General features: G+C 32.3%; 3 protein-coding genes across 5 annotated transcripts; 2 read left to right on the top strand and 1 right to left on the bottom strand.

Annotated features, from left to right (window-relative positions):
• Positions 1 to 838: 838 nt before the first annotated feature.
• On the bottom strand, positions 839 to 1,662 carry LOC125057133 (transmembrane protein 186). Its single transcript, XM_047660613.1, has 2 exons — positions 1,306 to 1,662; positions 839 to 1,233 (listed from the first exon to the last, which is right to left on the bottom strand). The coding sequence occupies exons 1-2, from the start codon at positions 1,547 to 1,549 to the stop codon at positions 938 to 940; spliced, it is 540 nt and encodes a 179-aa protein (XP_047516569.1). The 5' UTR covers positions 1,550 to 1,662; the 3' UTR covers positions 839 to 937.
• A 1,833-nt stretch (positions 1,663 to 3,495) lies between these two features.
• Positions 3,496 to 6,158, top strand: LOC125057240 (transducin beta-like protein 3). 2 transcript variants are annotated; one of them, XM_047660810.1, is made up of 2 exons: positions 3,496 to 3,620; positions 3,784 to 6,158. In XM_047660810.1, the coding sequence occupies exons 1-2, from the start codon at positions 3,598 to 3,600 to the stop codon at positions 6,140 to 6,142; spliced, it is 2,382 nt and encodes a 793-aa protein (XP_047516766.1). In that variant the 5' UTR covers positions 3,496 to 3,597; the 3' UTR covers positions 6,143 to 6,158. The 2 variants fall into 2 exon arrangements, with proteins under 2 accessions (XP_047516766.1, XP_047516767.1); XM_047660811.1 differs by lacking the exon at positions 3,496 to 3,620 and adding an exon at positions 3,671 to 3,690.
• A 2-nt stretch (positions 6,159 to 6,160) lies between these two features.
• On the top strand, positions 6,161 to 26,879 carry LOC125057241 (pH-sensitive chloride channel 2-like). 2 transcript variants are annotated; one of them, XM_047660814.1, is made up of 8 exons: positions 6,161 to 6,902; positions 21,818 to 22,010; positions 23,000 to 23,312; positions 23,575 to 23,730; positions 23,820 to 23,975; positions 24,403 to 24,568; positions 25,527 to 25,725; positions 26,412 to 26,879. In XM_047660814.1, the coding sequence occupies exons 1-8, from the start codon at positions 6,838 to 6,840 to the stop codon at positions 26,652 to 26,654; spliced, it is 1,491 nt and encodes a 496-aa protein (XP_047516770.1). In that variant the 5' UTR covers positions 6,161 to 6,837; the 3' UTR covers positions 26,655 to 26,879. The 2 variants fall into 2 exon arrangements, with proteins under 2 accessions (XP_047516770.1, XP_047516768.1); XM_047660812.1 differs by having other exon boundaries at positions 23,575 to 23,736.
• Positions 26,880 to 27,378: the final 499 nt, after the last annotated feature.

Below are 27,378 nucleotides of genomic sequence, written 5' to 3'. Positions count from 1 at the left end.
AATGCAGATTTCAATTAAGGTATAAATTTAATATAAAATCAATTGTACAGACATTTCATACTTAAAATTATGCTTTAGGACATTTATTATAGGTCACACTCTTTTAAACCTATAACATAGCTATGTATGGATTTGGTCATTAGTACCTACTCTGTGGCTTAGTGGTTAATACAAATGGTCTATAACCCAGAGGTCATAGATTGATGACGGGCAAAACAGTTGTTTTGGGTTGGTAAGCACAGAGGGCAGATAAGCAGATTAAGATTTTTTTCACCATTAAATTATGACTGATGGTAAGTCATCTTTCACCAATTTAATATACACAAAAAAAAAATTGTATATTATTGTTCAATTTGAGTAATTTCTTTATTCCCAAGTAACGAAAAAACTATGCTTTAATGAAATAGTTATGTGCATTCAATTTGATACAAAAGCAAGTATTATTCCAGAACCATTTCTGGTAATATATTTATTCACTTATATTTTGTGTAGTAACCTAAAGATATTGAGCTTTTTTTGAGGCACAACAATATCCAAATCCTGTATTAATTTTTACATATTTCAATAAGATTATGCCAGCAATCAATCTCAAATATTAACTTACTTAAAAAATATTAGAATTCTAAAATGCAAACTGATGTAAATGTGAATATTTTATTGTTTTAATACACTGTGAAATATTTAATTAAGAATAGAATGAATACATTAATAAAAAAATTGTTTCTTTTTACCAATATATATTTTTGACTAGTCTATAATATATCTATTAAATCATACAGGATTATTATTATAAAACTTAAATCTTTAAAATTACAAGTTAAATCCATTTACACATCTATAACAGTTATTACTTTATTGTTTGTGTAGTCATTTACAGATTCTTATAAAATATTGAGAGCCGTAGCACTACAAGTTAGAGCTCTATATAATTATATTATCATTCCAAAACTTGACCCATTTTCTTGGCATTCTTAATAGTGCCAAATTTTATTAACAATTTATACTTTGTGCCATCTGTCAATTGTGGTGATAAATAAAATGCATCACTAGTTTTTGGTTGCATTTCTAGCAATGGTATCCATTCTTCTGCCTTAATAATTCTATCTATTCTTCTTCCATAAAAGTCTACAGATGATATTTTAATTAAGCTGTTATCTTCACTTATGTATATATGTCCTATAAGGTTTCTAAATGGATATGTAACTGCTGAAAGCACAATCCCACCAGTTACACCTAGAAAAAGGTTAAATTAGCTGCATCATAAAAAGAACATAAGAACAAAATAGCCTATCAAATGTAACTAACCTATGTAACTTCCTGCAAAAAAACTCTGTTCAGGCATTACAGATAAAAATTCCATTAATCCAACACTAGGTAAAATTATACAAGAACCGAAAACATGATATATCTTTAATCTATTTAATAAAGCGAAATAGCCCATGGAGGGAAAAGAAAATACATGGTCAAATTTTTCATGAGGATAAGCGACATTTTTAGTAACTGTTGTTAATAATCTTTTAATTGTGTTTAAATGTCTCGGAAAAAACATTGTATTGTTCTATTTAGCTTCCGCACATTGCTTACTTCCAAGTACCTGTTTATACTTTATATTTTTAATGAAATATCTATTAGGTTATCAGGCATCAGCTGTTTAACACAGATAATGGCCTATATATAGTGAGTATAGATCATCTGTGGTTTAGTGTGAACATTCTACCTTTATAAATAAAATATAGTAATACTACACAAAATACAGAGCGTATTGCATTATCCCCCAAATCAAGATGTCCAGGGGAGTTTTTTGAGGGTAGGTTTATTTAAGGGTACTTGATGTCACGATAATTTATCTTGCTCTAACCAAAATTACAAAAGACTCCATAATTTACTCTGAATACGATACGATACCTGAAGGTTTCGAGTACTTTTAAAAAACCTGAATGTAGTTGTAGGTACATAACAATAATAACTCTACTTCCCACATCTCATAATTGAACGTCTGATTCCTAACTATGCAGGACCTGTGCTATGATAACCAGACTGCTGATAAACATACTTATATTTGCTTCATACATATTATAGATAAATTACACCTAGACACAGAAAAAAATACTCAATGCTCATCCAACAATATTGGTCCTGGATGGGACAGAATAATCAAACCCATAACCTCAGCTCGGCTTAAGCAGTTAGCAGCCAAAATCACTATCTTAACAGACTAACAGGCGTGTCGATGTTGGTTTCAATGTATTTTTAATTTTGAAAATGTTCCCTGGTTTTCAATATTTTGAAACAAATATTAGACAAAGCTGCATAATTTTCCTTTTTTTTGTACTTCAACTTTTCGCTGGTTCACCCTAGAATGGAATCTTAAGGAGATACCACCGATATTTTTTTGATATTGTTAACTTGCATGCAACGTGTTCATACGAGGAATATATTATACAGACGAGACAAAAACTAAACAATAACATGTAAATAATACTATTAAGGGCTGAAATTAAACAGAAAACTAAAAAAGTTAAATAGTTAAAAGGATAAAATCACTACACAAATTATTTAACGCGTAAAAGTAACTCGTAAAACCTCCTGAAACAGTATAATGAAATAAAATTGTTATGTGTATTACAATTTTGCTGAAGTGCTAAGTCTGAGAATGAGTATTCTAAGCATGCCTTAGGTTTAGTAGTGTTTGCACAGAGAGAGGGAGAGAGAGAATATAATTAAATATTAAAGGATATTAGTAGTTCATAAAAGGTTGGGAAACGATTTGGTCTACAGCACTACAATTTAAAACCACTCCATTGTTATAAAGATCTTTTTAATGCTATGTTTCTTTTCAAACTTAGCAAGATATTCTAGACTCACCTTATCTCCCACTCTCTATCTAGATTCTAGAATGAACATCTTGGATCCTAAAAGTTTTAGAAGTTGCAAGAAAGTAGATACATTTTTTATTATTATCAAACCCTCAACCGTTTTACGGTTTTCCTAACAGAATTGCAGAAGAAATGTTCAATATGCTGCAGCCTGCAAGGGCGAGGGCTTAAATGATTACTTATGCAGTTGTCGTAGATTGAGATCAAGCATGAGTGTTTTTTCTCGGATATAGTTGTGTTGTTAGAAGCGATGAATGGAAGTGGTGTCGCCAGCTACAAAATCTATTCCATGTTATGTGGAACATGAGGATACACCTTCTTACAAGCATCTTGCAGAACAAAAAAAATGATGATCTTGATGAAGAGTGACAGTTATATTTGTTCTTCTCATCAGTTCTGTCTAAGCCCTTCATATAAGAACTGGTAGTACATATTAATTCTTATAGTTAATAGGTTTGTTACCTATTTGAATTTCTTTTATAATATATAGCCGCAAACATTAAATGAGGGTATAAATATATATTTTTAATAGCCAATTTACGAGCCAAAACTTATACTTCTAATGTCAAGTAAAAATAAATGCTAATTGTCAACGTCACGAACATGATGTAGATAGACTATCCAGTATCCACGTGCGTTTGTGTTTTCATAAAAGTATTTTGCTAAAAGAGTTTTAGCTTAGCCTACTAAATATTGTTTTAATCATTTTTATAGGCCTAATATGGCAGTTTCAATGAAAGAAATGTAAGTTAATAATAGTCCACGTTCAGGTTTCAGGTTTTTAAGTAAGCGTACTTAAATTTCTATGAATGTTGTACGTGCTAAAAAGTTATAATAAAAAGTAGTAAAGTAAGTAATCACAAGTTATAAACAATAGGTCCTAAAGTTTCTTTACTATAAATTACAGATATGAAAAAACGTCCGAGTACGAAGCATTCTATACCGGTGGAGATATCCAATGGACGCGAGATGGTGCTAACTTTTTGTGTCAATGTGAAGATATTATAAAGTTTGTTGATGTAAATACTCTTTGTAATACAATAACAATCGGAGCTTCTGGAGAAGACAGTGATGAGAATGATGTAATATATACTTTTCAACTATCACATGACAATAAAACAGTAGTAACTGCACACAAAAGTGGCCTAATTAAACTATGGGACAGTGCAACAGGAATATTACAAAAATCTTGGAGATCAGGACACAAAGGTGCAGTAGCAAAGCTGGCATATGACATGGAGGATATAAATATAGCTTCAGCAAGTTCAGATGGTAACATACGACTTTGGGATCTAGTTCATTATACTTGTACCAGTAGTTTAAAAGGTGCTATGGGTGTGTTTAGTGTGTTAAAGTACCACCCAGATCCCTCAAAGCAGTTAATATTTGGTGCAGCAGATGACACTAAAATAAGGTCCTGGGATGCGAAAACAGGAAAAGAAAGCAATATTTACTCAGGTCATTTCAGTAAAGTAACTTCTATTCAATTTACTTTTGATGGTAATTATATGGTCAGTTCAGGAAGAGACAGAGTGCTTATATTATGGAAAATATCTGAGAGCAAATCTATTAGAGTGTTACCTGTTTATGAATGTATTGAAACAATGATCTTGCTACCTCAAACTTTTAAAATTCCTAATTTTACAAAGAAAGTTGACACTCAAGGAATCTATGTTGCCTGTGCAGGAGAAAAAGGGCTTATAAAAATTTGGAACATTGAAATGAGTAGGTTGATGTATGAACAAAGTAACAGTTTAGTTTCGCCTGCATCAGATGAAGGTGGATTAGCAGTCATGCATTCATTATTTAATGAAGCAAGAAATATGCTATCTGTGATTACTGCTGACCATAATATTATTATACATGATTTGGAAACATTTAATTGCATGAAACAAATAACAGGGTTTTCAGATGAGGTTTTAGATATAATATTTCTAGGTAATGATGATACACATATTGTTGTTGCTACAAATAGTAGAGACCTCAAATATTATACTTTAGACAATATGGATTGCAAATTAATTAAAGGTCACACAGATATTGTTTTGGCATTAGCCAAATTTCCTACTAACAAAAAAATGTTCATTTCTTCTGGTAAAGATAATAGTGTAAGAATTTGGAAAATAGATGAATTAAGTGAAATCAAATGTTTTGGAGTTGGTAAAAGACACACTGGTTCAGTTGGAGCTGTTTGCACATCTCAGATAAGCTGCAGCTTTTTTACATCTGTCAGTCAAGATAACTGTCTTAAAGTATGGGCAGTACCAATGAATACTGATCAAATTGAACAGACATTACAGTCTAGTCATACTGAACTAGCTCACAATATGGATATCAATTGTGTGGCTGTTTCACCCAACGATAAAATTGTTGGTACTGGCTCTCAAGACAAGACAGCAAAACTGTGGACTGAGGATTTAACAATGCTAGGAACATTAAAGGGCCACAGAAGGGGGGTGTGGTGTGTTAAATTTTCACCAGTGGATCAGGTGGTTTTGACATCATCTGCTGATAGTTCTATAAAATTGTGGTCCATTGCAGACTTGAGTTGCTTAAAAACTTTTGAGGGTCATGAGAGTTCCGTTTTAAAGATTGAATTTTTAAGTAAGGGACAGCAGATCTTGTCCACTGGTGCTGATGGACTCTTAAAATTGTGGACCATAAAAACTTCTGAGTGTAAAATGTCATTAGATAACCATGATGGTAAAGTTTGGTCTTTGGCTGTTAGTAATAATGAATCCTTGGTAATAACAGGAGGATCGGATTCAAAATTAGTCATCTTGAAAGATGTCTCAGCAGAAAGGAGGGAGAAAATGCTAAAGGAAAGAGAGGAGTTAATTTTGCAAGAACAGGAGTTAATGAATTTATTACATGACAAAAAGCTAGTGAAAGCACTTAAATTAGCAATAAGAATGGATAGACCTTTGCATGTATTGAAAATAGTTAATGAAGTTCTAAAGTTTGGTGCAGATAAATTGTCAGAGACATTAAAAGAAATTAATAATACCCAAAAAGAAACATTGCTAAAATTTGCAGCAGAATGGAATACCAACACCAAAAATTGCCATGCCGCACAACTAGTTTTTAACATTTTAGCTCCAGAAATAATATCTGGGCAGTTACAGGTGCCCTCACTTGCACGTTTTATTGAAGGAGCATTGCCATATACTGAAAGACATTTTGAGAGATTAACAAATCTATTCCAGGATCTTAATTTCATATCTTACACTGTTAATTGTATGCAACCACATTGCATTAAGAATTAAACTTGTCAAAAGAAAATATTGTTACCTTGTTATTAATTTTTAAATACAATCTCCCATAATAAAGAAAGAAAGACTTCTTTAAAAAAAAAAGTTACTAAAGCAAGCGGGTCAGAGTCGCTGCGTCGAAGTGAAACTTCGCACGAGATGAGTCAGCCGTCCCGCCCCGTCTGCTGTTGGACCTATGGCCCTATAAGCACTTTAATGTTTTTATGAGTTACCAAAATCATGGATGCATTTTTGCCAGCAAAAAGAGAATTGTTTTGAGGTAAGATAGAAGAAGAGAGAACATAGCGAGCGAGATCATCAAAACAATAATTATTCTTATATAAATTTCTCTGTTGATATTATATAATATATTTGGCTGATTTGAGACTGAAAAAATTTGAATTTAAAACATCCTTACATTTTTTATACGTATAAATGAAACCGAATAATAATAAACAATACCTCGGAGTAGAAATAGGAGTTTACCTTTTAGAAAACCTTGTTCTTCACGATTTTTCAAGCTTTAGCTTATGAGAGGGAAAAGTAAAAGGCTATCGACTGGTTTTTCCTTGATTCCATTCATAAAACAATACGCATCGTAAACAGTCGCAGCCTTCTTATTATCAACAGCCTCCATCCTCTAGTTGTGGTTAATCGATCAAGCGGAGCGCACTATCGTCGCGTGCGCATTACGACGTAATGAAACAATCATGATTGGAAATATATTTTTGTGTTTTTTATTAGTGCTTTACAATAGTGCATTAGGACAAAAGCTGTAAGTTAATAAATTATAAAAATCAAATAAATTGATCTTAATAAATATTTAATTGAGGCGGCGCCGTATATTTGCTATTAATTATTTTGCTTTCGCTATAGCGCTTTTACTAAATGTTATAAACACATAGTGTAATATTTAGTAGTGTAAAATTGAGTAAGACGTACAAAATCTGCTATTTTCAATCGAACTGAAATCTGCGTCATCCGCAAAGGTATACAATGCTGGTATCCAAAACATTCGTATAATTAATTAAGTTGGGTAATTGGAAAATCGAAATAAAACATTAGGTATTATTTTTATTGATGAGTGGCAAACCCCTGTTATAATTTCTTAAAGCGGTTAGTTCTTCTTCACTTCACTACCCTTTAGCATAGGTAATTAGTTACCAATAAATTTTTATATTATTTATATTCTCGTAACATCACATTTTTGTTAACGAGACTAAAGCTCAATGTATCTGCATTATATTTCTACTTTAGTTGACAGAAAATATTAGCATTGGAGACACAACCTAATAAATATCATAAACATATCTATAAATAAAACTATGATTCGTACAATCGCAATTTGTCAATACAACAATTAAGAACGAACAAATCTTTTAAAACAATAGGTAGTTTTCAGAGTATAACGCCAAAATGTGCTGTTAACACGTGGTATTAGGTAACCCAGCACTACTTGTGATCCTTATTAGGACAGCGATTGTTATTAGCTACTAGTATTTGACAAATAATATTTGCGAACGTAATATACAGTAAATACTTCTGTAAAAAATCATAAAAATATTCGCAGTATCAACAACTGTTATATATGTTATTAAAGCCTATTAAATAAATTACTATATCGCAACGTCCTCTTACGATATATTTATGCGTCTGCGGTCTGCTCCGTTCATATTTTACCCATGGCGTTTGCCTTTCATCGGAAAACAAGCCTAAGCCGTCGGGTTACACCACATACACCAGTAGGATTTATAAGTGGCTTAGAAGCAATAATTTACAGAAAAGTCGTTATATAGTAAATAAAACATAGTATAAGTTTTCATACTTTGGAAACTTTATTTTTTCATTATCCTTGGTTATTGCTGAACGATAAATACTATGGTATTTGAAAGAGGTGTCAATAGGACTGTATGCGGTTATCCGATATATGGAAAAAGTGAAACAAGTGGATAAGTTCGTGTTCTTAGTGTATGTTTACTCCGAGTGGACAGTCTGACGATGATATAGAAGGACTAGTGAATGCTGGGAGTAGATTAAATGGAACGTTGCATTCCTTTATCTATAGCCAATAAATCCCAAACGAGGCTCGATTGTACCTAAGGGAGTGCCTATCCCGACGTTAACATACGGTAGTCAATGTTGAATGTTGGGTGTGGCAGAGAAGGAATTAAAGCAGAATAAATGCCGTGGATACGAGAGCGTTATTAAGTACGCGTGGTGTAACATTGCGTGATACAATAAGTAATAGTAAGATACGTCAGCGGTGAGGGTAAAAAGAGGACGTAGGGACGAAGATATGAAAGGGAATGCTTCGGTGGCTTGGCTATGTAGAACGGATGAATGAGAAAGAGTTTCCAAATAGGATATACAAGGCAACCGTAAATGGTGAAGTCGGGTTGGACATACTGAAGAAGGGATAAGTTAAAAGTACCCATAACAGACAAGCATGCATGTTGAATGTCATGAAAGTGGATGAAGCGATAGAGGGTATGTCAGGACTGTAGCAAGTGAGCATCTGTGGTCTCTGCCTATCCCTTCGGGAAAAGGATGTTAAGACTTAAATAAAATAAATGAATACTACGTTTAGTACTACATAATACGTTCATACTAGTAATAGTTTGAACTATTGCAGATTTCCGATATACTTAATAAGCTTTTTACTACTTAAAAATACGACTCCTTCATCCGGGATGAAAATATGTGTTTCAAAGCCTACAGCATTATAAGCGGTGAATTATATGCATAGGTGATTAATGAAATCGGTTTCAAAGCGGCGACACTGAGTCTAGTACTATTCGACCATAAAATATCGTACCTTTGTCGAGTTCAAATAAACTTCCCTAAATTTTTCTTACGTATTCGTCTGTATAATTATTGAATTATGGAAACTTAAATCATTTGGCGTAACGAATATATCATAATTAGACTATTTTACAAAACTAACTAGTATTTCGTATGTTTCCGCGATATTTTTCCTTTTATACGTAGCTGTCCGCACACTTTTATTGCATCAGCATAGATCTATTTGGCATGGTAATTCATAACCATGTGGTTTACTGCCATACAGTAAAACACATGAACTTCAATAACAGCAATTAAAACATTGTATTTAACGTATTTATGATACATATTTAATGTATGTTTGAAATAATTTTCCGTAAGTTAATGCAAATCTCACTAACGGCAAGAAACCGGTAGGTACACGTTAATATTGTTTAGGTTTATGCAACTACCTATTATTATTTTTGTGGATATATACTGGAATTTACTAGATTATTTTTAGCACAGCTGTTTCTTTGACTCTATAAAGTTATACTGTCTTAAATTATGATCATATCCTATGATCGTATAGCTTTCCATTTGGTTTTTATTATTAAAAGCGGTAACTTACTCTAAATATTATATATCATTGAAAAGGCAGCGCCATGGTATGCCATTAGCCTAACTCATTGGCATTTATTTTCAGTCAAATTATAGGGTATTGAATGTAAACTAATTATTATATTTAAAGTAAACATAAAACAGTTTAATAATAACTTTTTTTTACTACTGTAAATTTTATTACATTATTTAAGATACTCGTAGAATGCAGTTCTGTTTGGTACACGCGCAAGCTTAAAACAAAGTTATAGAAAACATACTTTGTAAATTATTTACCTATATGACAAGCAGTCACGAGGGCGGCTAATTAACAAATCAGAACTTAGTTAATCTATATGCATATTTAAATAAGTAAAATCAACGCAAAATGACTAATAATTTTGTTGAGAAGTTAATGATTTATTAGTGATAATGATTAACGTCTCCTTGTCATACAACCTGAAACAAAAACAATATTGGTTTTCAATAAAACTTTATCTTTCATTTTTGTCATTGATTGCTAATTGATAAACATTTGCATCTAGTAGTAGCATATTCTTGAATATGAAAAGTGTTTCAATTACTATCAAGAAATAGAAAAGAGATTCTGCTTTGCAAATCACTACTACTAATACTTTTAAGAAAATAACATGAAAAATTATGACAATTATAATAAAGGGCCTTATTAATCTTACTTTACAATAAATAAAAGCATAAGTAACTCAGTTTTGTTAGTAATTTTAGGTGTGATTATTTTTCAAGTAAAGATGTAAGATTAAAATGAAATTTAGTCAAATCAACGAAAATTTGAGCCGAAAAGCAAGGAAAATTATTGTTCTTATATGAACGGTGAACATAAGTGGTAGGTTTTTGTCAGATCTGTAAATACACTCGTGAGACTATTTATAGTAAGTTAAGATCTAGCATATTTAAACTAACCTTATATTTCCTTAATTTGAAGTAAAAGCAACATATTTATAGGTTGAAATTGTGTTCTTATTGCCTACTCTGTCTAGGAATAAAATACGCAAGTCCTACGTAAGAAATATTTTGTTAAATTTAAAATGTTTAAATATCAAATTAGCATATGAATTCAAAATACATTCGGTAAATCTGTCTCATAGTTGTTGCGAACAATAATAGTAAATTATTTAAGTAATCTTACTAAGTATAAAGATGATTCAAGACTTGTAATATTTAATTTTGTTTGTAAAAAAATCAATATATTTTCGTAAAATTCGCAGCATGACTCTACCGAATAACATAGTTGTCACGTTTTAATTGAATTTAAATATTTAATTACGTTCTAGAAGTAATCGTTCAGGGATGTGGTTCAGTAAATGTGCTTTTTATCGAGTTCACCCAATTAATTGGTTTTTTGTTAGATTGAGCCTTACTACTCGCAATTTCTGAAAAAGTCTAATGATTTTGTTCATTCCTTTTAACATTTTTCTTTTATTAATACTTTTTATTGATCATCAATGTAAAATCGACATTAAGCGCAAGACGCAAAGCGCAAGCATTCGATATAAATTATATTTATTATTATTATATTATAATATATTTATTCGAATATAATAAATTAGAAGATTTCAGATTAAAATATTGCAATTTAACCTTTCGTATACGTTCAAAAGTAAATACTTTTTAGCTAGTACTGCAGCATTTAAAAAGAATCTGCTTAAATGACCAACGTTTTTGAAGTTATACTACTTTTGGCGCGTTAGGGAAAAATGATGAGAGTAAATTTTTACGTTGCGCGCGCACACCGTCACAAAAAACCGACACCCTGAAGTTAGCTATAGTCAACAATTTAGGTTTGTCCATTGTTAGTGTCGTTTTTTCTACAAACGTAGAATAAAATTTTTGAAAAGATTTTTATTTTGTTACGCCAAAGAAGTATAACTTCTAACCCATGTACATAAGTACACACAAGTTTTTTTTCATTATACTGGTAGTCAGGCTAAATTGACCAACTTTTTCATACAGACAAAGTATAGCTTTGACTAGTAGTAGTGGTAGATAAATTTAATTTAATATTATGATATCTTCTATGTCAATTATTTAGATTATATTAAATAACAGTAGTTTAATATGTATAAGCCTTTAATCCCGCCTTTATCATTATATGTATTTAAACTTGATCAACGCAAGGAACTAGTTTGCATACCTATACTTTTTAGCCAATTCATTATGGAAAAAATCGAAATGACCTCAACATTTCTTTTTATCAAGGTGTATGGATGATTTTATTTAGCTAAATTGAAGCTTTGATTTACTTGTTATTATAAAATATTAATAGTTTTTTAGGTAAGATAATTCGACTGTCTTTAAAACATTTGCCAATACTTGGTTACATATAAGATTAAACGTCTGTCTATGAAATGTCTTTGCCACTTACAGGCATACAAAATTCGCCAACCTAACAATAATTTTGTTTCATTTTACCATCCATTACGACTGTTAGCTAGTTGGGTCGGCGACATCATCTGTAGGATTATGATGTTGCCGTAGGATTATGAGAGGTGCTAGTCGCGGAAAAAAGGCCCTTGAGATCCACAGAAAATATGATAAGTTCTCTTTGATTCTACTTCAAAGGTACTAGCTTGAGGTGATTTAGGGTTGATTGTTTAGGTATAAACGAAATTGTATTGACAGTTTTCTGTGATCTTTCTAATACAGTATCTTTATTTTAGGATAATTACTACCTACTTATACAAAGATAAATTTATTTATCTGTTAAATTATCGTTTCTATCGCTCCTGAAACAAAAACTTCGGGTGTAGAAGATATTTCACTATCAATGTGCTTTTAAATAAAATACAGTAACATTTCTGTTTATATAATTTATATCTGTATATAGCAGGAAGATAACTACGACTATTCTCGGATACAGTTTGAATTTTTATTGAGATTCCACCTGCCGCGATAATTTGCGTATAAACGTGTAATAAACATATGATTATACATCTCACCTCCACCTTTGAGGACCAAGGTAATATAAGTGCTTTATAATTAAATTGATCTAAATTGGATAATTTTATAACTAATATGTAGAGTAACCATTAACTTTTTTTACATAAATATGATATTTTCAATATGTTTCAAACCCAGAAGTATTAGTACTGTTTATTTACGCGAGTATACAGTTTTATTTTACATAAATTAGTTATTATATTTCAAGTAATTTTGTAATTATTTTGCATCAATACCACATGCGACAAATAATTGAAAATTATGACAACTAACGTTTTGTTCAAATAGTCAGTACTTATGAAGCTATAAATTAAATAAATAAATTATGTTTGTCCTGATCTAAAGCGACCGACCTAAAATCTATTCTTTTAAAATAACTGTTTTACGAAGTAGTATTGTATAAATAATTTCAATATTTATAAGTATTTACCACTTAACTAAAGCACCTACTTATTTTAAATAGGTGCTTAACTCAAGTAGCTAAAGAAAATATTAGTCATATAAGCTTAGTCGGTCACGGACTCCTTTATGTATCAACTAGAACGAAAAATATAAAAAATTGCCACTAGACATTTTACTATTTATAGAACTAGAATGACACGATGACAATTATTAATGTCGACGCTCATTCAAACGATATATTGCCAATTTGTATTGTTTAAAATATTACCTAAACTATTGAGAGGAACCAGAATAAGTGACATAACGCCGGAACTAAATGCGGAAAATGAATTATGATGATCGACCTTTGTCTATTGGGACAATCAATGCAGTCACATGATTGCGCCTGTCAGGGTCAAGGCAGAACGCCTCTCGCTAATCAAAGAATTTGTAAATACTTTAATTATTACGTAGATAGCCTCCGAGGCTCGTGATAATTCAATATTCTTTACAGCAGTGAATCATGGCCAGCCTTGAAGTACCCGGGCCTATGCGACCCAACTAAAACTTCATTGCTTCATGAGATACAAAATAATCAGTTGCGCTACAACCTCAGATTTCTGAATCTGTTTCATGATCATTTTTAAATCTAATAAGCAAGTAGGTGATCAGCCTCCAGTGCCTGACACGCGCCGTCGACTTTTTGGGTCTAAGACATGTCGGTTTCCTCACAATGTTTTCCTTCACCGTTCGAGCAAATGTTAAATGCGCACATAGAAAGAAAGTCCATTGGTGCACAGCTGGGGATCGAACCTACGACCTCAGGGATGTGAGTCACACGCGAGAGCCACGAGGCCAACACTGCTCTGCTTCATGAGATACGATACGACAAGAAGGGTCAGAGCAAGAACCCTCCGAGTGTGTGAATATATCAAAGTATTGGCTATTAAAAATAAATATATAAATTTAGTTTAAGAGCATGTGGACTCATTTAAAGAAGTATTAAAAGAGTATCATAATTCGCAGTCCTAGGCAATCGACATTGTTTGCAAGGATGACGTGTTTAAGCGTGTGCTAATATGATTTCCTCAAATTATCATGTCCGCCGCAAGGTGTTTTTTATCTAGGACTGGAATTTATTAATTTATTGAAATTTACCACATCATACATAATACGATATCCTCGGTATTGTTTCAAGCTCTTTTATCTAAAATATATGACAACTAGCAGACCGGCCAAGCGTTGCTGTGGCTAAGGTTTTAGTTATATTACATAGTATTAACCTATTCAAGGGAAACGGTAGGAGAACACCAGTCATGGGGACCACCATGCTTTTTTGGTGGTAAAGCCATTAAATTGTAGCTTATTTGAAACGTTGGTACTGTCAACACAGCGCCATCTGTTAGAATTGTGACTATTAAAAAATAAAAATAAATATTTTGCAATAAAATAATATTGCGGTCATAAATTGAGATGTAAGCTATCCTATCTTTTAAGTTAGATCAAATTGCACACGGTGTGCAAATTTGATTGAAATCGGTTCGGTAGTTTAGGAGTCCATAGCGGACAAACAACGTGACACGTAATTTATATTATATATTAAGATTTTGGTAAACATATATGTTACAAAAAATATAAATACAAAAAACATATATATAAAATAAAATTTTAGGTAAGCAGAAAAAAACATTCCAGCAAAACAGCTGATTAGGTATGAGATAGGCACTACCTAGGAATTCAGTCACCGTTTTTGCAGACGGAATTTGGAATGATCGGATTAATGGCTTCTCTTCATGAAATGATTTGTTGAGAAGTCTGTCTAGGTCTGAAATGGCTCAATGGTATTAAATACCAGCCCGTTCGTCACGTCCAGTAAATAGAACCTATCTTTACACAAGTCGCGTCTAATAGAATTTACTAATTATTTCTAAAAAATTTAGGCGCTGTTAGAAACAAACTTTGGTTCATTAGTTAAGAGCTAATTGGTTGTTAAAGTAATGAGTAGTTTCTATACCGTATTTAGTGTTTCTACTGTAGTACTAATGCTTAAATTTGCATAACTATAGCTTACATATTAATTCATATTGTAACACGTAGAATATTTATTGGCAATAATTTACGTCCATACTTCGTTAACTGATGTGATATGGAATTCATCTGCGCTTCATAGAACCGGTGTTATAAACTCAATATAATAAAAATCTTTTTAACATACTACAAAGTTTTGCAATGTTTAAATCAAATTGCATAACAGTATTTATGTTTTCAATTGATATATTTTACACGATTTTCAAAGCGCTAATAGCCTTGTTTTAAAGGTAAAATCGTAATGCTCCGGAATACCAACGAGGTAACGAAAATCGATCATGATGTGGGTTCGTAAATTATCGACCTTGATTCTTTCACATTTCGTATTTATTATTCAATGTTGTTTACCATCATTTTCCTTTATATTATCGAAAAACTCAATGACATTAGACGCACAATGCGTATCATTCAGGGGTTTTACGTTTCTAGAGATTTGATGATTCTATATTCCGATTCTATAGCAAAAGATTAGACAGCTTGTGCCTTTGTTTAATGGTTTTTTACTCATCTATCAGTCCCATCTTCTTCCTATCCGTTGCACTCTTGACAGAGCGGTCGTGATCGCTAGGAAGTAGTTGTAGTAGTAGGGGCAGATGTGATGCGCTTCATCAGTCCCATCTGCAACTGTGTAAATAAAGTAATTTATGCTCCTCCACTCGCTGTTCTGTTGCCTGCAGGAGTATAGCAACGGCTTACAAGATGACTAGGTATATTTATACCGATGGCAGGCCATGCGTCATACTCGTGAACGAATGCTACTTGTGGTGACTGGTCGGACTTGAATTCGTGTATGCAGTGATGTTAGTTATTTGCGGATTGTTCCGACGAGAATGTAAGTGCGTGCTCCTAATTCACCATGTCTCCTGTTGATAGAGGACAAATCTTTGTTTTTCATTTATTTTATTATTATTAATTAACTATTAATTACTTAAGACGTCACGTGGAACATGGTGTAATTGTTGCAGCTCCTTACAAACATTGTGTAAAACAAAAACTTGGCGATTAAAAGTTTTTCTTCTTCCAGTTCATCTCTTCCGTTCTACGCCCTTGATTTGAGAACTGTCAGTACATGTAAAATTAGAAGCATTTAATATGTATTTATTTATTGACGTTCAACGTGTACATTGTGTTACCTATATGAATAAATGATTTTGATTTGATTTGATTTGATTAATTTGCTTAGTTTGCGAAACCTCCAGTTGGACATGCCTCTCAATTTCTCAAACGACGTTCTCTATTCACGGGAAATCGAATCTAGTACTTCGCCATGTGCATTAAAAGGTTCGTTTTCCAGTAATTTAGTGTAAGAAAATTCATAATATTAGCATATGCATCATCTTTCTACGCAAATAGAGTAATAATAGTGTGGTAGGTAATAAATTAGAATGCTTGCTTTGCAAATAGTGCGGAATCTTGAAACGGCAATGTATGTTTGTTGATACATAGTTTATTGCTTTTCTTATCGACTAGGCGCAATATTTTATGACGATATATTGCGACATATACGAGTATTCAACAAACTCGAGAGTGAAGAAACGTTAGTATGAACTAACGTTCACTACAATAAAGGCTGATTTACACGTATTAAGTTGCCAAGTCTTAACTAAATTTTAACTAAATTTCAAGTGACTTAATTTTAAGTAACCGTTTACACGTAAAAATACTAAATAATTAGTTAAACTCATTTATTCGCTCAAGATGGACGACCACAGAACAAAACATTATAGGATTTTCTCTTCCTGATTGGGGATTTACTGTATTGTATGCTCCAATACATGATTGTGCAGGTTCTGGGGACTCAACGTAATACGTATTTGAAGAAGGCGAAGGAGTAAAACGGCTACTATTATTCATTGGCGAAGGGGTTCTACTACTGTTCATTAATTGTTGTATACGCATATCGGACAAATAGTTTTGGATATGTTTTTGAGCTTCCAGCGCCGAAAGCAAAAGCATAGCTTTGCAATGACTCCGCCAGCTTATGCTTTTCACTTAAATTTAACTTAATTTTGCCTGTCCAAACGTGTCAAGTGATTAGCCACGCCCACCAACTTAACCGAAAAATAGACAAAATTCTATTCTACCTTGTTTAGTTGCAACTAAATTTTAACTTGCAACTTCTTACTAAATTCACTGTTTACACGGGTTAAGTTACTTAAAATTAAGTTAATATTTAGTAAATTTTTAGTCAACTTAATACGTGTAAATCGGCCATAACGCTCATTACCGAGCTTGTTGAATTTTCCACACAGTAACCATATTAGTCGTTACAATATTTGTAAATGAAAACTTGACTAAACAAAAAACGAAAATTCCCAAAAACGTCTTGACTAGAAAACAGCTTCGAGTTTTATATTTCCTAATGTTTTTAAATTTTTGTATTCTTTAATATTCCATAGAAAAAGCTAAAAAGATATAGAAAAATACCGTTACCGACATTAAATAAATTGAAGCAGGAGTCATCGATGTGAATTTTTTGTTTTCGCACAAAATAATGTATCATCTTTGAATTGAATATAAATGTGATTCACTAAATAAATATAGAAATTTACTAAGCAATGATAAGCTACTCTAAAGCTAATAAATTCTTATCAATACAAAAATATAACCTACGTGGTAATTTAATTAAATTATAACGTAAATAAGGATTAGTAGTGACTATTTTGAGAAGCTTAGTAGTTTTCAAGAATTAACTGTTACTGCTGTAAATTAATGTTGTTTAATACGCGCGGGTAATTCATATTCAATTTTTACGTTATATGAACTAAATGTTGGCTAAATTCGTAAAAATAAATAAATGTTCTATGGGAGGCTTCCACAACCTCACTCACAAGCGATCCTAATTTCATTTTCACTTATAAATCTATTTCTTGTACATTATGCTAGTTAAATATCATAATTGTTCAACTCATCTTTATTCTCTAATAACTCTACCGGCTACCAACCGGATTCCCTCATAAAGAATAAGTGATATGTACTTGTTAGGACAGATTACACTCACATAATCGAGTCTACTAAGAGATGGTTAATTTACATGTACAAAGCCAATGATATATAAATGGACTATGCATTCGGTTTCCCTCCCTTAGTTTCCTCAGCCATATATACTTAGGGAGCATTCAAGTATTACGTAACGCAATTTTTGGAGATTATTGACCCTCCATGTAACTCGCCGTAACGTTTTTCAGTACCCAAGTACAGCCCTGCGATTCTGTAACTCACTTCACGAACTCACACAGCGGTTTTCGCATCGGCGGTCGCTCTCAAATCAGTCGTGAAGCAGTCATTTTATGATTTGGCATTCTGAAAAGGTGGGAGCTTGTAGTTTATTGTTAATCAGAATGCCAAATCATAAAATGACTGCTTCACGACTGATTTGAGAGCGACCGCCGATGCGAAAACCGCTGTGTGAGTTCGTGAAGTGAGTTACAGAATCGCAGGGCAGTACTGTACCCAAGTATAGTTAAACGTTTCGTGACTCTTCAGTTACTATTATGTGGTGTAAGTCGAAAGTAATATTAACAATAACATGTACTTCAATCCCCGCCCCCTATCGTAACGTTTTACAAAATGACCCCCCCCCCCTCGCAAAATTCGTTACGTAATACTTGAACGCTCCCTTAGTGTAAGGAAAACATGTAAAATTTTTGAAATATTTACAATCAAAATATCATCATATATGTTATATAAGTAAATTGAACTATTCGTTATCTTGATAATTTTAAGAAAATATATTATCTTTGTTATCTTTAAACGGATGTTAAGAATTTTCTAATGAATCACACGAACATTCTAATCTAAATTATATATGTATAGGATATTCCAAAAATTATATTATTGCAGATGTTAGTATGTGTTTGTTCTTCCGTTATTCAGGAACGCAGTGCGGATTGTAATGCGCACGTCAAAGAAACAGAATAGAGCTAGGTACCTATAATGGTGGTTATCAGTAGAACTAGCGTGACTTTTTGATCAAGCTAATTCATCTTTTAAGAACTAATAATTTTTTTTTGAGCTTGAATGTTCTAAATTCTAGGAAAATTCACTTGAGTTCATAAATCTATCTTATAATAGGCCTAATAAAAATGAATCTATCTTATAATTCAAATGTAGCATTTAACTAATTATATTTGACGTGCGGTCATAATAGAATGTAATAGGTTTTGTTTCGGGAATGCTATCATATAGTTTAATAATTGAAATGCGACCTTAAATTTCCTAGTGTAACGACCTATATGTTAATTAGAATAGTTAAACTGAACTGGCACCATTAGAACAACATTTGCGGCTTTCAAAGCAATATAAAGCCTCAAATATGAGTTTTGATAAGAAACCGATAAGCGGCAAATTACTTATTTGCGTCTACATACTGCGTGAAGATTAGCAATTAATCTTTAGGTAAATCTTACTGCAGGAATTGGTTCATAATGTTATCAGGCAAATATTAGTTATGATCTTCAATGACCTTCTCGGCTGCATATAATTTACATTATACCTACTCGTTCCAGTACTGCATTAGGTATTTTAATGCTGGCACATGATTTCTTAACAAAATGCTACCATATTTACATACAAGTAGCATTGGGATGAATCTTATTGCCAATTAGGTACAAAAGCGGCATATTAAAACCCGTTTATGACATTTTGACTAATATTTATTTTAAAAAAATGTCAGAAAGGACTATAACTATAATTACATGTTGTAAATAATTTAAGTTACTATATGGTTGTATAAAATAAGTAATTTTGATTTTTGATTGCCAATTCGCATTGACATCCGATTTTGTGTTGCTACTCGACCCATCTCTCGAAATATTGTAAAAAATATCATCAAAGGCTTTTGAATTATGTGAATTCTTTTAATTGTATAATGTTGTTGCGTAAATATCCCTTATATTTTACATTAAAATTAACAAACTTATATTTTATTTACTAATCGTATTTATTAAAAGCATAGTAAGAATTCATTAAAACAAAGAATGATAAGGAAATTGAATTTAACACCCAATACAAAATGGCCGATTACGTGATGAAACATAATTATATCTAGGACGCGTTTAAACATAATATTACTTACTTAGTCACATGAAAACTTAAAACAAATAAGTCGTGTCATACATTATTCATGAACTATGAAAAACCTCTTCAATAAGAGCGTCGTATTCTAAAGATTCATGCAAGACTAATCTAGATCATATGATGCTATATACTAGACTACATAATACGTAATAATAATTCCAGGTATATCAAAAGAGATATTTATGTTATTATTCGTATAACGAATAGCAATTTCAAGTTTGTAAAGAGACTTTTACATTGGAATTTTTAATAAAACATGGACTGTCATAGTTAAGTATTGTAACCTATTTTATATTTGTATTAGTTTTTATTTTATAGCCTTTGTAAAGGTTCTTAGTAAATAATGTTTATAAATTTGTTAGTGATACAGAAAAATCCTTTAACTCTGATCTAAAACTCTCCTAGTATTTACAGCAAAAAATCTAAAATACAATCATATTAATCGAGAATAGAATCCACTATAGATTAAAAATCATGCGCCTTAGTAATGTTGGCATTTTATCATCTGCTCTAAAGTAACGATTAAGTATAGTCTTGATTTATGAAATGTCAAGCTTCTTAGCTGTTTTTCGAATTTAATTTTCATGCACTTTAAGAATACAACTTAAATAAAAGCCATTAAAAAAAAAGAGTGTGTGTACTTATGTACACGCGTTAGAAGTTATACTTCTTTGGCGTATGGAAAAAAAAACTAAAATGTAGTAGTGATTAACGATAAATATTAAAATTAATCAATAAAATTATTATTAGTAAATACTATCACCGTCGTATATGAAATTGATTTAATAAAAACACTAAAATAATATTTAATTATTCACACTGTTTAATTGTACTGTTACGAAACACGTGTTCTAAATATAAAAATACTAGAATATACAACTTGTATTATCGATTAACATAGTTATTATCGATTTTCATGCCACCTAGAACTAACTTCATACTGATAATTTAGTGTCACGGTGCGCGCGCATCGTAAAATTTCACTCTCATCAATTTTTCATAACGCGCCTAAAAAAGTATAACTTCAAAAAACAAAAAGAATACAACTGTATCGTGACATGAAAATTTACATAATCTAATAAATTTACAGAAGTATTATCGGTTTAAATTCTCTCCTGCTGTGTATCTTGAGCAAATAACTAGCAGTTTGCTCTCAACGTGATAGCGACTATTTTTTCTCGGCTTTGGCGAGTTTAATTAATTTTTAACGGAGATTTACGTCACAATGACGTTGATTAAGAAATAACTCTGATAATAATCTGTATAGATAATCCGGCACTGAAAATAATGTTTAATTGTTGAGAATCGTTATCAAGATCTGAAAAAACTTAAGAATATTTTATATTTTTTGTATAATAACATATACAGCTTAGAAAATATGGAATTTGGTTACGATACCTATTTAGCGGTTTCTTAACAATCAGAGGCTTTCTCAGTAAAACAATATTTAAACACACTTTTGCAGTGTATTTTTTTAGATAGGTACCATCGGAAAGTTCTAATCCAATTAGTTTATAAGATAACACTACTTATGTTTTCAATAAGGTGATATATTTCTCGTCTGTTCTAATTATGCAGAAGATACAACAGTTCAGAAGACTAAATAATTTAATTTTGTACTAGAACCTTTAGGGCCGTTTGGACATTCAACAGCTTCCAAAATCTATGTTCAATAATACCTTGCTTTTGCAGCCATAAATTACCCTTCCATCTAAATTATCTATTCCTTGGATTTGTATTTCAAAGCGTCATTGCTTGTTCTAGCTTCAAAATTGCTTTGTAAAACACTGTCTGCTATCATTACAGGAAAGATCCGCTTCCAGAATGTCCATCATTAGAAAAAGGGGATACATACACGCAATCAGAGTTTCTTTCGCGTCTGGCACACGAGTGCCGGTACGATAGGCTTCTCCTACCTACATACCAGACTGGAGAAGTTGTGTTTGTCCACGCCAGCGCCTACGTCTATTTCATACAACCGGCTGAAGCACACGATTTGGTAAATTAAATATGTCATTTATTAATCTAAAATTATTCATCAATATTTAAGAAGTGGTAAGTATGTACTGATTGGACACGTGTGTGTGCATTAATGTGAACTTGTATACTAAGGTAATGTCTCTGTTGCATGTTGACTGAATCCCGAACTTGACGTTTTCTACTTTTGAGTCTTTCTGTAGATTATTAACAATCATAATATGATCTCTCGCTGACCTCGACTGCTGAAAACGCAGGAGTAAATTGGCGTTCTTATTCGATAAAGCCATTTTATTTTTTAAGTGAAACTTCTTTATTCGCATAAGGGTAACATTTTTACGGATGAAACTCAATAATAATAATATTAGCGTCATGAAGATGTGCAGCGTTTTTCAGAAAAGGGAGAGAGCGATTGAGACCGATTGAGATAGAGTGAGAAAGGGCGAACGTAGCATGAAGCATATAGCCATGGAGCGAGAGTAGGGAGCAAGTAAGTGAGATCGAGAGAGAGAGAGAGTGAGATAGAGTGAACCTCGCATCACGCACAGTGCCATGGAGAGGTGGGAGAGTTTCACTTCTGCCCTGCGATTCTGTAACTCACTTCACGAACTCACACAGCGGTTTTCGCATCGGCGGTCGCTCTCAAATCAGTCGTAAAGCAGTCATTTTATGATTTGGCATTCTGAAAAGGTGGGAGCTTGTACTTTATTGTTTATCAGAATGCCAAATCATAAAATGACCGCTTCACGACTGATTTGAGAGGGCTGAGAATGAGAATCGTAGGGCTGACATGTGTACTTTGTATGCATGCACTTTTTTTATATCATCACACATCCCGAAGCGGTAGGTACAGACCACGGTTCTCCACTTGCTACGATCTTGACATACTTATCTCGCTTCATCCACTTTCATGACCCTTACATGTCCCTTCTCTAATAACTCCTGGATTTTAGGCATTTTATATAATATTATAATATACAATACAATGTATAATATTTAATCACATTCCAGAATTTCAAATTGCACTTCCTTCTGCAACTTCGTTGGACTGATCGACGGTTGGCGTACTCTCTCTATTCTCCAGAACGAACGAAAATAATCGGAGAAAGTGATCTGAGATCCCGTGTTTGGATTCCGCACTTGTACATGTCTAACGAACAATCGTCCAGTTTGATGGGAACTGATACTAAAGACGTGCTCATCTCAATAGCACCAGATGGGGAAGTGCTCTTCAGTCGTCGAATGCAAGCTGTGCTATATTGTTGGATGAATTTGCAAAAATTCCCATTCGATGTTCAAAAATGTTCGATGAATTTGGAAAGCTGTAAGTATCACTACTTTTCCACTATAAACTAGATATTTCTTGTTTGGGCTACCCAAAGGAGGAGAAAGCATTTCACATATGGACCAGTTGGTGCTCACTGTCTTCTTGAAGTCGAAAGAAATCTTAATAGAAAACATAGTACTAAAAATGGTTTTGGTTGCTGGCTTAAAATTTGTAATAAGTATATAAACCTTCTAGAAATTCTTGCTTCTTCTCTAAAAACTTTTTCAGTGATTAACGTTACCTGTAACAAATATTTCAGGGAAATACAACGCGTCAATTTTACGGTTGATGTGGGAGAAAGATAATTCCGTTCGACTATCTTCAGAGCTGCATTTAACAGAATACTCTCTGCTCGACTATTGGACAAATGAGTCGGTTGTTCGAGGAGATATCGTCAACATGAGACTGGGTGGAGGTAGATGTAATGTCGATTTTATATGTTTGTGGTGTCCCTAGTTTGTTATTTTGAATGAATAAAAATTATTAATTGGTAATTAATTTCAGCGGGCAATTACAGCGCTTTGAAGTTTACATTTAAATTGGGCCGAGAAGTGGGTTACTATTTGATGGATTACTTTATCCCTTCAATGATGATTGTCGCCATGTCATGGGTCACTTTCTGGTTGCAAGCTGATGCTTCAGCACCTAGGATAACATTGGGTAAGATATGATGATGATATGATGATATACTCGTATGATCTGTAACTGAACTTTATGTCTTCACCGAATTAATATTATAAGCTGTTTTCCATCTACTTCTAGAAAAAACATTAGTAGCAATGACATTATAATTTAAGAGAAGTCATTTAATAGCTATATATATTAACTAATTAAAATCTATAACATAAAAAAACAATAACTAACCTTAAAATATAATAACTAAAATATATTAATAAGAGGGAGTCCCTTTAGGCAAGGTTCCGAAGATACTGGCAGCGTTACCTCTTTGAATAAAAATTATTTATTTATTTTACATAATTGTACTTTACAGTGATATACTTTTAATATTATGGATCAATATATAGAACAGAATATTCACGATAGAGTGAGTGGAATTTGCAGTTAAGAAATCTAATTTAAATTTCAGGCACAAGTACCATGTTGTCGTTTATCACTCTCGCATCGTCACAAGCAAAAACTCTTCCAAAAGTCTCCTACATCAAAGCAAGTGAAATCTGGTTCTTAGGCTGTATTGGCTTCATTTTCTCGGCCCTTGTGGAATTCGCTTTTGTCAACACTATCTGGCGCAGAAAGTAAGTTTTCATAAATACTATAAAAGAAGAATGATTCGTTTTCGTTTGTTTCTTACCAGTAGACATTGAGATTCTCTCACGAATTAACTTTGGTGGCGGTTGTACTAATTTTTGAATTTTTTGAGATGTTTAAATAAAACTCTTTGTTTGAAGCTAAGAGTAACAACTGACTTTAATGGTTTAAAATATGAACTTATAACTAACACAAAAATAGGGGGGTTGCGACGCTAACAAATTCAAACTTGGCTTATCTAAGAGTTCATAAATCTAAACTGAAACTTATGACTTAACGAGAATGGTAAATAGAATTTATAAGTGTGGTAAAAACTATAAGTATGGTAATTTCTTCAAGTGTTTCTAAGCTTCTATTTTCTAAGTAATATATATATACTAGCCGATCCGGCAAACGTCGTTTTGCCATGTATATCATTTATAATAAAAAAATAGGGGTTGATCGTAGAGGGTTGAAAATTAGGGGTTGTATGTATTTTTTAATTCTGTAACATAAAAAAAATAAAAAATAAAATTTTATCTATAAATAAAAAAATAAAAATTAGGGGTGGACTACCCTTAACATCTGGCGGGCTGATTTGTGAATCTAAACCATTCCCAGATCCCCTTGAACACACACAAAAAATTTCATCAAAATCGGTCCAGTCGTTTAGGAGGAGTTCAGTCACATACACACGCACACAAGAAATATATATATTAAGATGTTACTTAACTAATGTTGGGTTACATAATAATATCACGTTAGAAACAAAGATTTATGTTTTTACAAAATGTTTACGATCATTAAAAGAAAAAGAGGAAACTGGTAATAACGTGTTCTATCATTTGACTGTTAAAATAAACACGCTGTATACAACTATTCCTTAAATATCATGAATCGATCAATTTACGTACCAGGCCACAACATTCGTATCATGTAGTATAATTGTAACTATTATAATTCCAGAAAAGTGGTGAATTTGAAGAAAGTGAACAGTAAATATATACTGAAAAGTACATTGACCCCTCGCCTGGCGCGTAAAGAGCTTCAGAAAGAGCTACAGTGTTCCCCTCAGCTCAGCAAGTCCCGATCCTGTTCTTCTCTTAACCAGGAGACCAGTTCCGACCCCGCAGGACCAGGATATAACAATTATCTTACTGTTCATGTAAGTACAATTTATGCACGTCATAAATGATGTAATTACGGGTTATATGTCATGTACCTAAGATGTAACGGAGGTGGATAAAACATTATAATTCTTAAATATACGTCTGTTCTTCTTCATTGTGCTGTAAGTGGTTAATGCATGTGCATAAACTATTGGTTAGATTTCTATATAAACGATAAAAAAAAGGGTGCGTGTACTTATAAACGCGCGTAAGAAGTTATACTTCTTTGGCATTATTAAAAATAGTATTTGATTGCATGCAAATAATTAATTACAATTAAATAATCAAAGACTGGAAAAGGCGTCATTATAGTCAATAAAGTTCAGTTTACATTTGAAAAATTAAATAAATAAATATTTATTATTATTCTCTTACATTAAGTGTAACATAAATTCTATTATTATTCGAATGTTGTTTTTAAATTATGTCCTAGCATCTTCCGTTGGCAACTTCATTCTGTTAATTTTGTGTCACGGTGCGCGCGCATCGTAAAATTTCACTCTCATCAATTTTTCATAACGCGCCTAAAGAAGTATAACTTCAACAAAGATCTACCTACCTTAACTTATCTATTAAACAGACGCAGAAATGGTATTCAAGAGGTCATATAAGAGTCCTTAGTAAATATATTCGTATTTATGATTTTTTTTGTCTTGTTTACGCAAATATTTCTCAATTTCAGAGCTTCCCATCTGCTCTGAACTTACCAACGATAACAACGCAAAGCTACGACGAGCTCGTCCAAAGGTCTGGCGGACGTCATAACTCCAGTGAGGGATCAGATGAACCCCCAAAACATCACACATGGACTCAAATGACTCCACAAGAAATCGCAACTTGGATCGATAAACGCTCGAGAGTGTTATTCCCTTTACTCTTCATATTCTTTAATATTATCTACTGGACATTTGTGTACTGTTTGTGAAAATACAAAACCGTATATGTCTTTTGTTTTGGTATTGGATTGACTTGTAAAGTTCTAGAAATTAATCAGTTGGTTACTCTGATAATTCAGACAATATTTTTGTAAAATGCCGTTTGAAATGGAAAGGTTCTTTTGTTTGACCCTAATCATGATCTGGAAGTTTTGTACACCTTTTTATAAACTAAGAATATAAATATCATAATAAAAGTCAGCAGTCGAAAATTTAAATTATTAGTCAAACGAATGACTTATATTGAGATTTATTTATTTATTTACAGTAAAAGCCAAACTCATATTAAAACTACTAACACACAAACAGATGCTATTAAGTTATCACATTGGAATAAAGCGCACTATAGTTTCGTCTGTTTTGACATTCTCCTTCGCTAGTAACAGTCCTTTTTTCGAACCAAACGACTGTTGTGTAATGGACTAATAATTTTTCTATTTATTGTAATTCACTGAAGGTGGTAGTCAGTCATAGTAATAAGTATTTTGGTGCTTATATTATATCCATACGTTAGTAAACGATACATATTGTATTGCATATCCATAAGTATAGTAATCTTATTTTCTTGGTGTTTTAATTTTTTATATAAAAATGATTACAGAATTGTGATTGGTCAAATCTCATTTTAATGTTATTACATTTAAATAACTACATTTAAATTTAAGAAAATTTTATACCGTCCCAGTATTGTAAAATTGTATAAATTATCAATAT

Source organism: Pieris napi, chromosome 16 (genome assembly GCF_905475465.1).
Source record: "Pieris napi chromosome 16, ilPieNapi1.2, whole genome shotgun sequence".
Classification (NCBI taxonomy): domain Eukaryota; kingdom Metazoa; phylum Arthropoda; class Insecta; order Lepidoptera; family Pieridae; genus Pieris; species Pieris napi.
The sequence above is the reverse complement of the archived record's forward strand: the minus strand, read 5'-3'. Positions and strand labels throughout refer to the sequence as shown.

Bases quoted from the DNA above. Each gene is read 5' to 3' on its own strand.
- LOC125057133 (XM_047660613.1), bottom strand. From the start codon at position 1,549: ATGTTTTTTCCGAGACATTTAAACACAATTAAAAGATTATTAACAACA. The intron at 1,234-1,305 runs GTTAGTTACATT...ACCTTTTTCTAG, and splicing joins TTTTGCAGGAAGTTACATAG to GTGTAACTGGTGGGATTGTG.
- LOC125057240 (XM_047660810.1), top strand. From the start codon at position 3,598: ATGGCAGTTTCAATGAAAGAAAT. The intron at 3,621-3,783 runs GTAAGTTAATAA...TATAAATTACAG, and splicing joins GCAGTTTCAATGAAAGAAAT to ATATGAAAAAACGTCCGAGT.
- LOC125057241 (XM_047660812.1), top strand. From the start codon at position 6,838: ATGATTGGAAATATATTTTTGTGTTTTTTATTAGTGCTTTACAATAGT. The intron at 23,976-24,402 runs GTAAGATATGAT...TTTAAATTTCAG, and splicing joins AGCACCTAGGATAACATTGG to GCACAAGTACCATGTTGTCG. The intron at 24,569-25,526 runs GTAAGTTTTCAT...TTATAATTCCAG, and splicing joins AACACTATCTGGCGCAGAAA to AAAAGTGGTGAATTTGAAGA.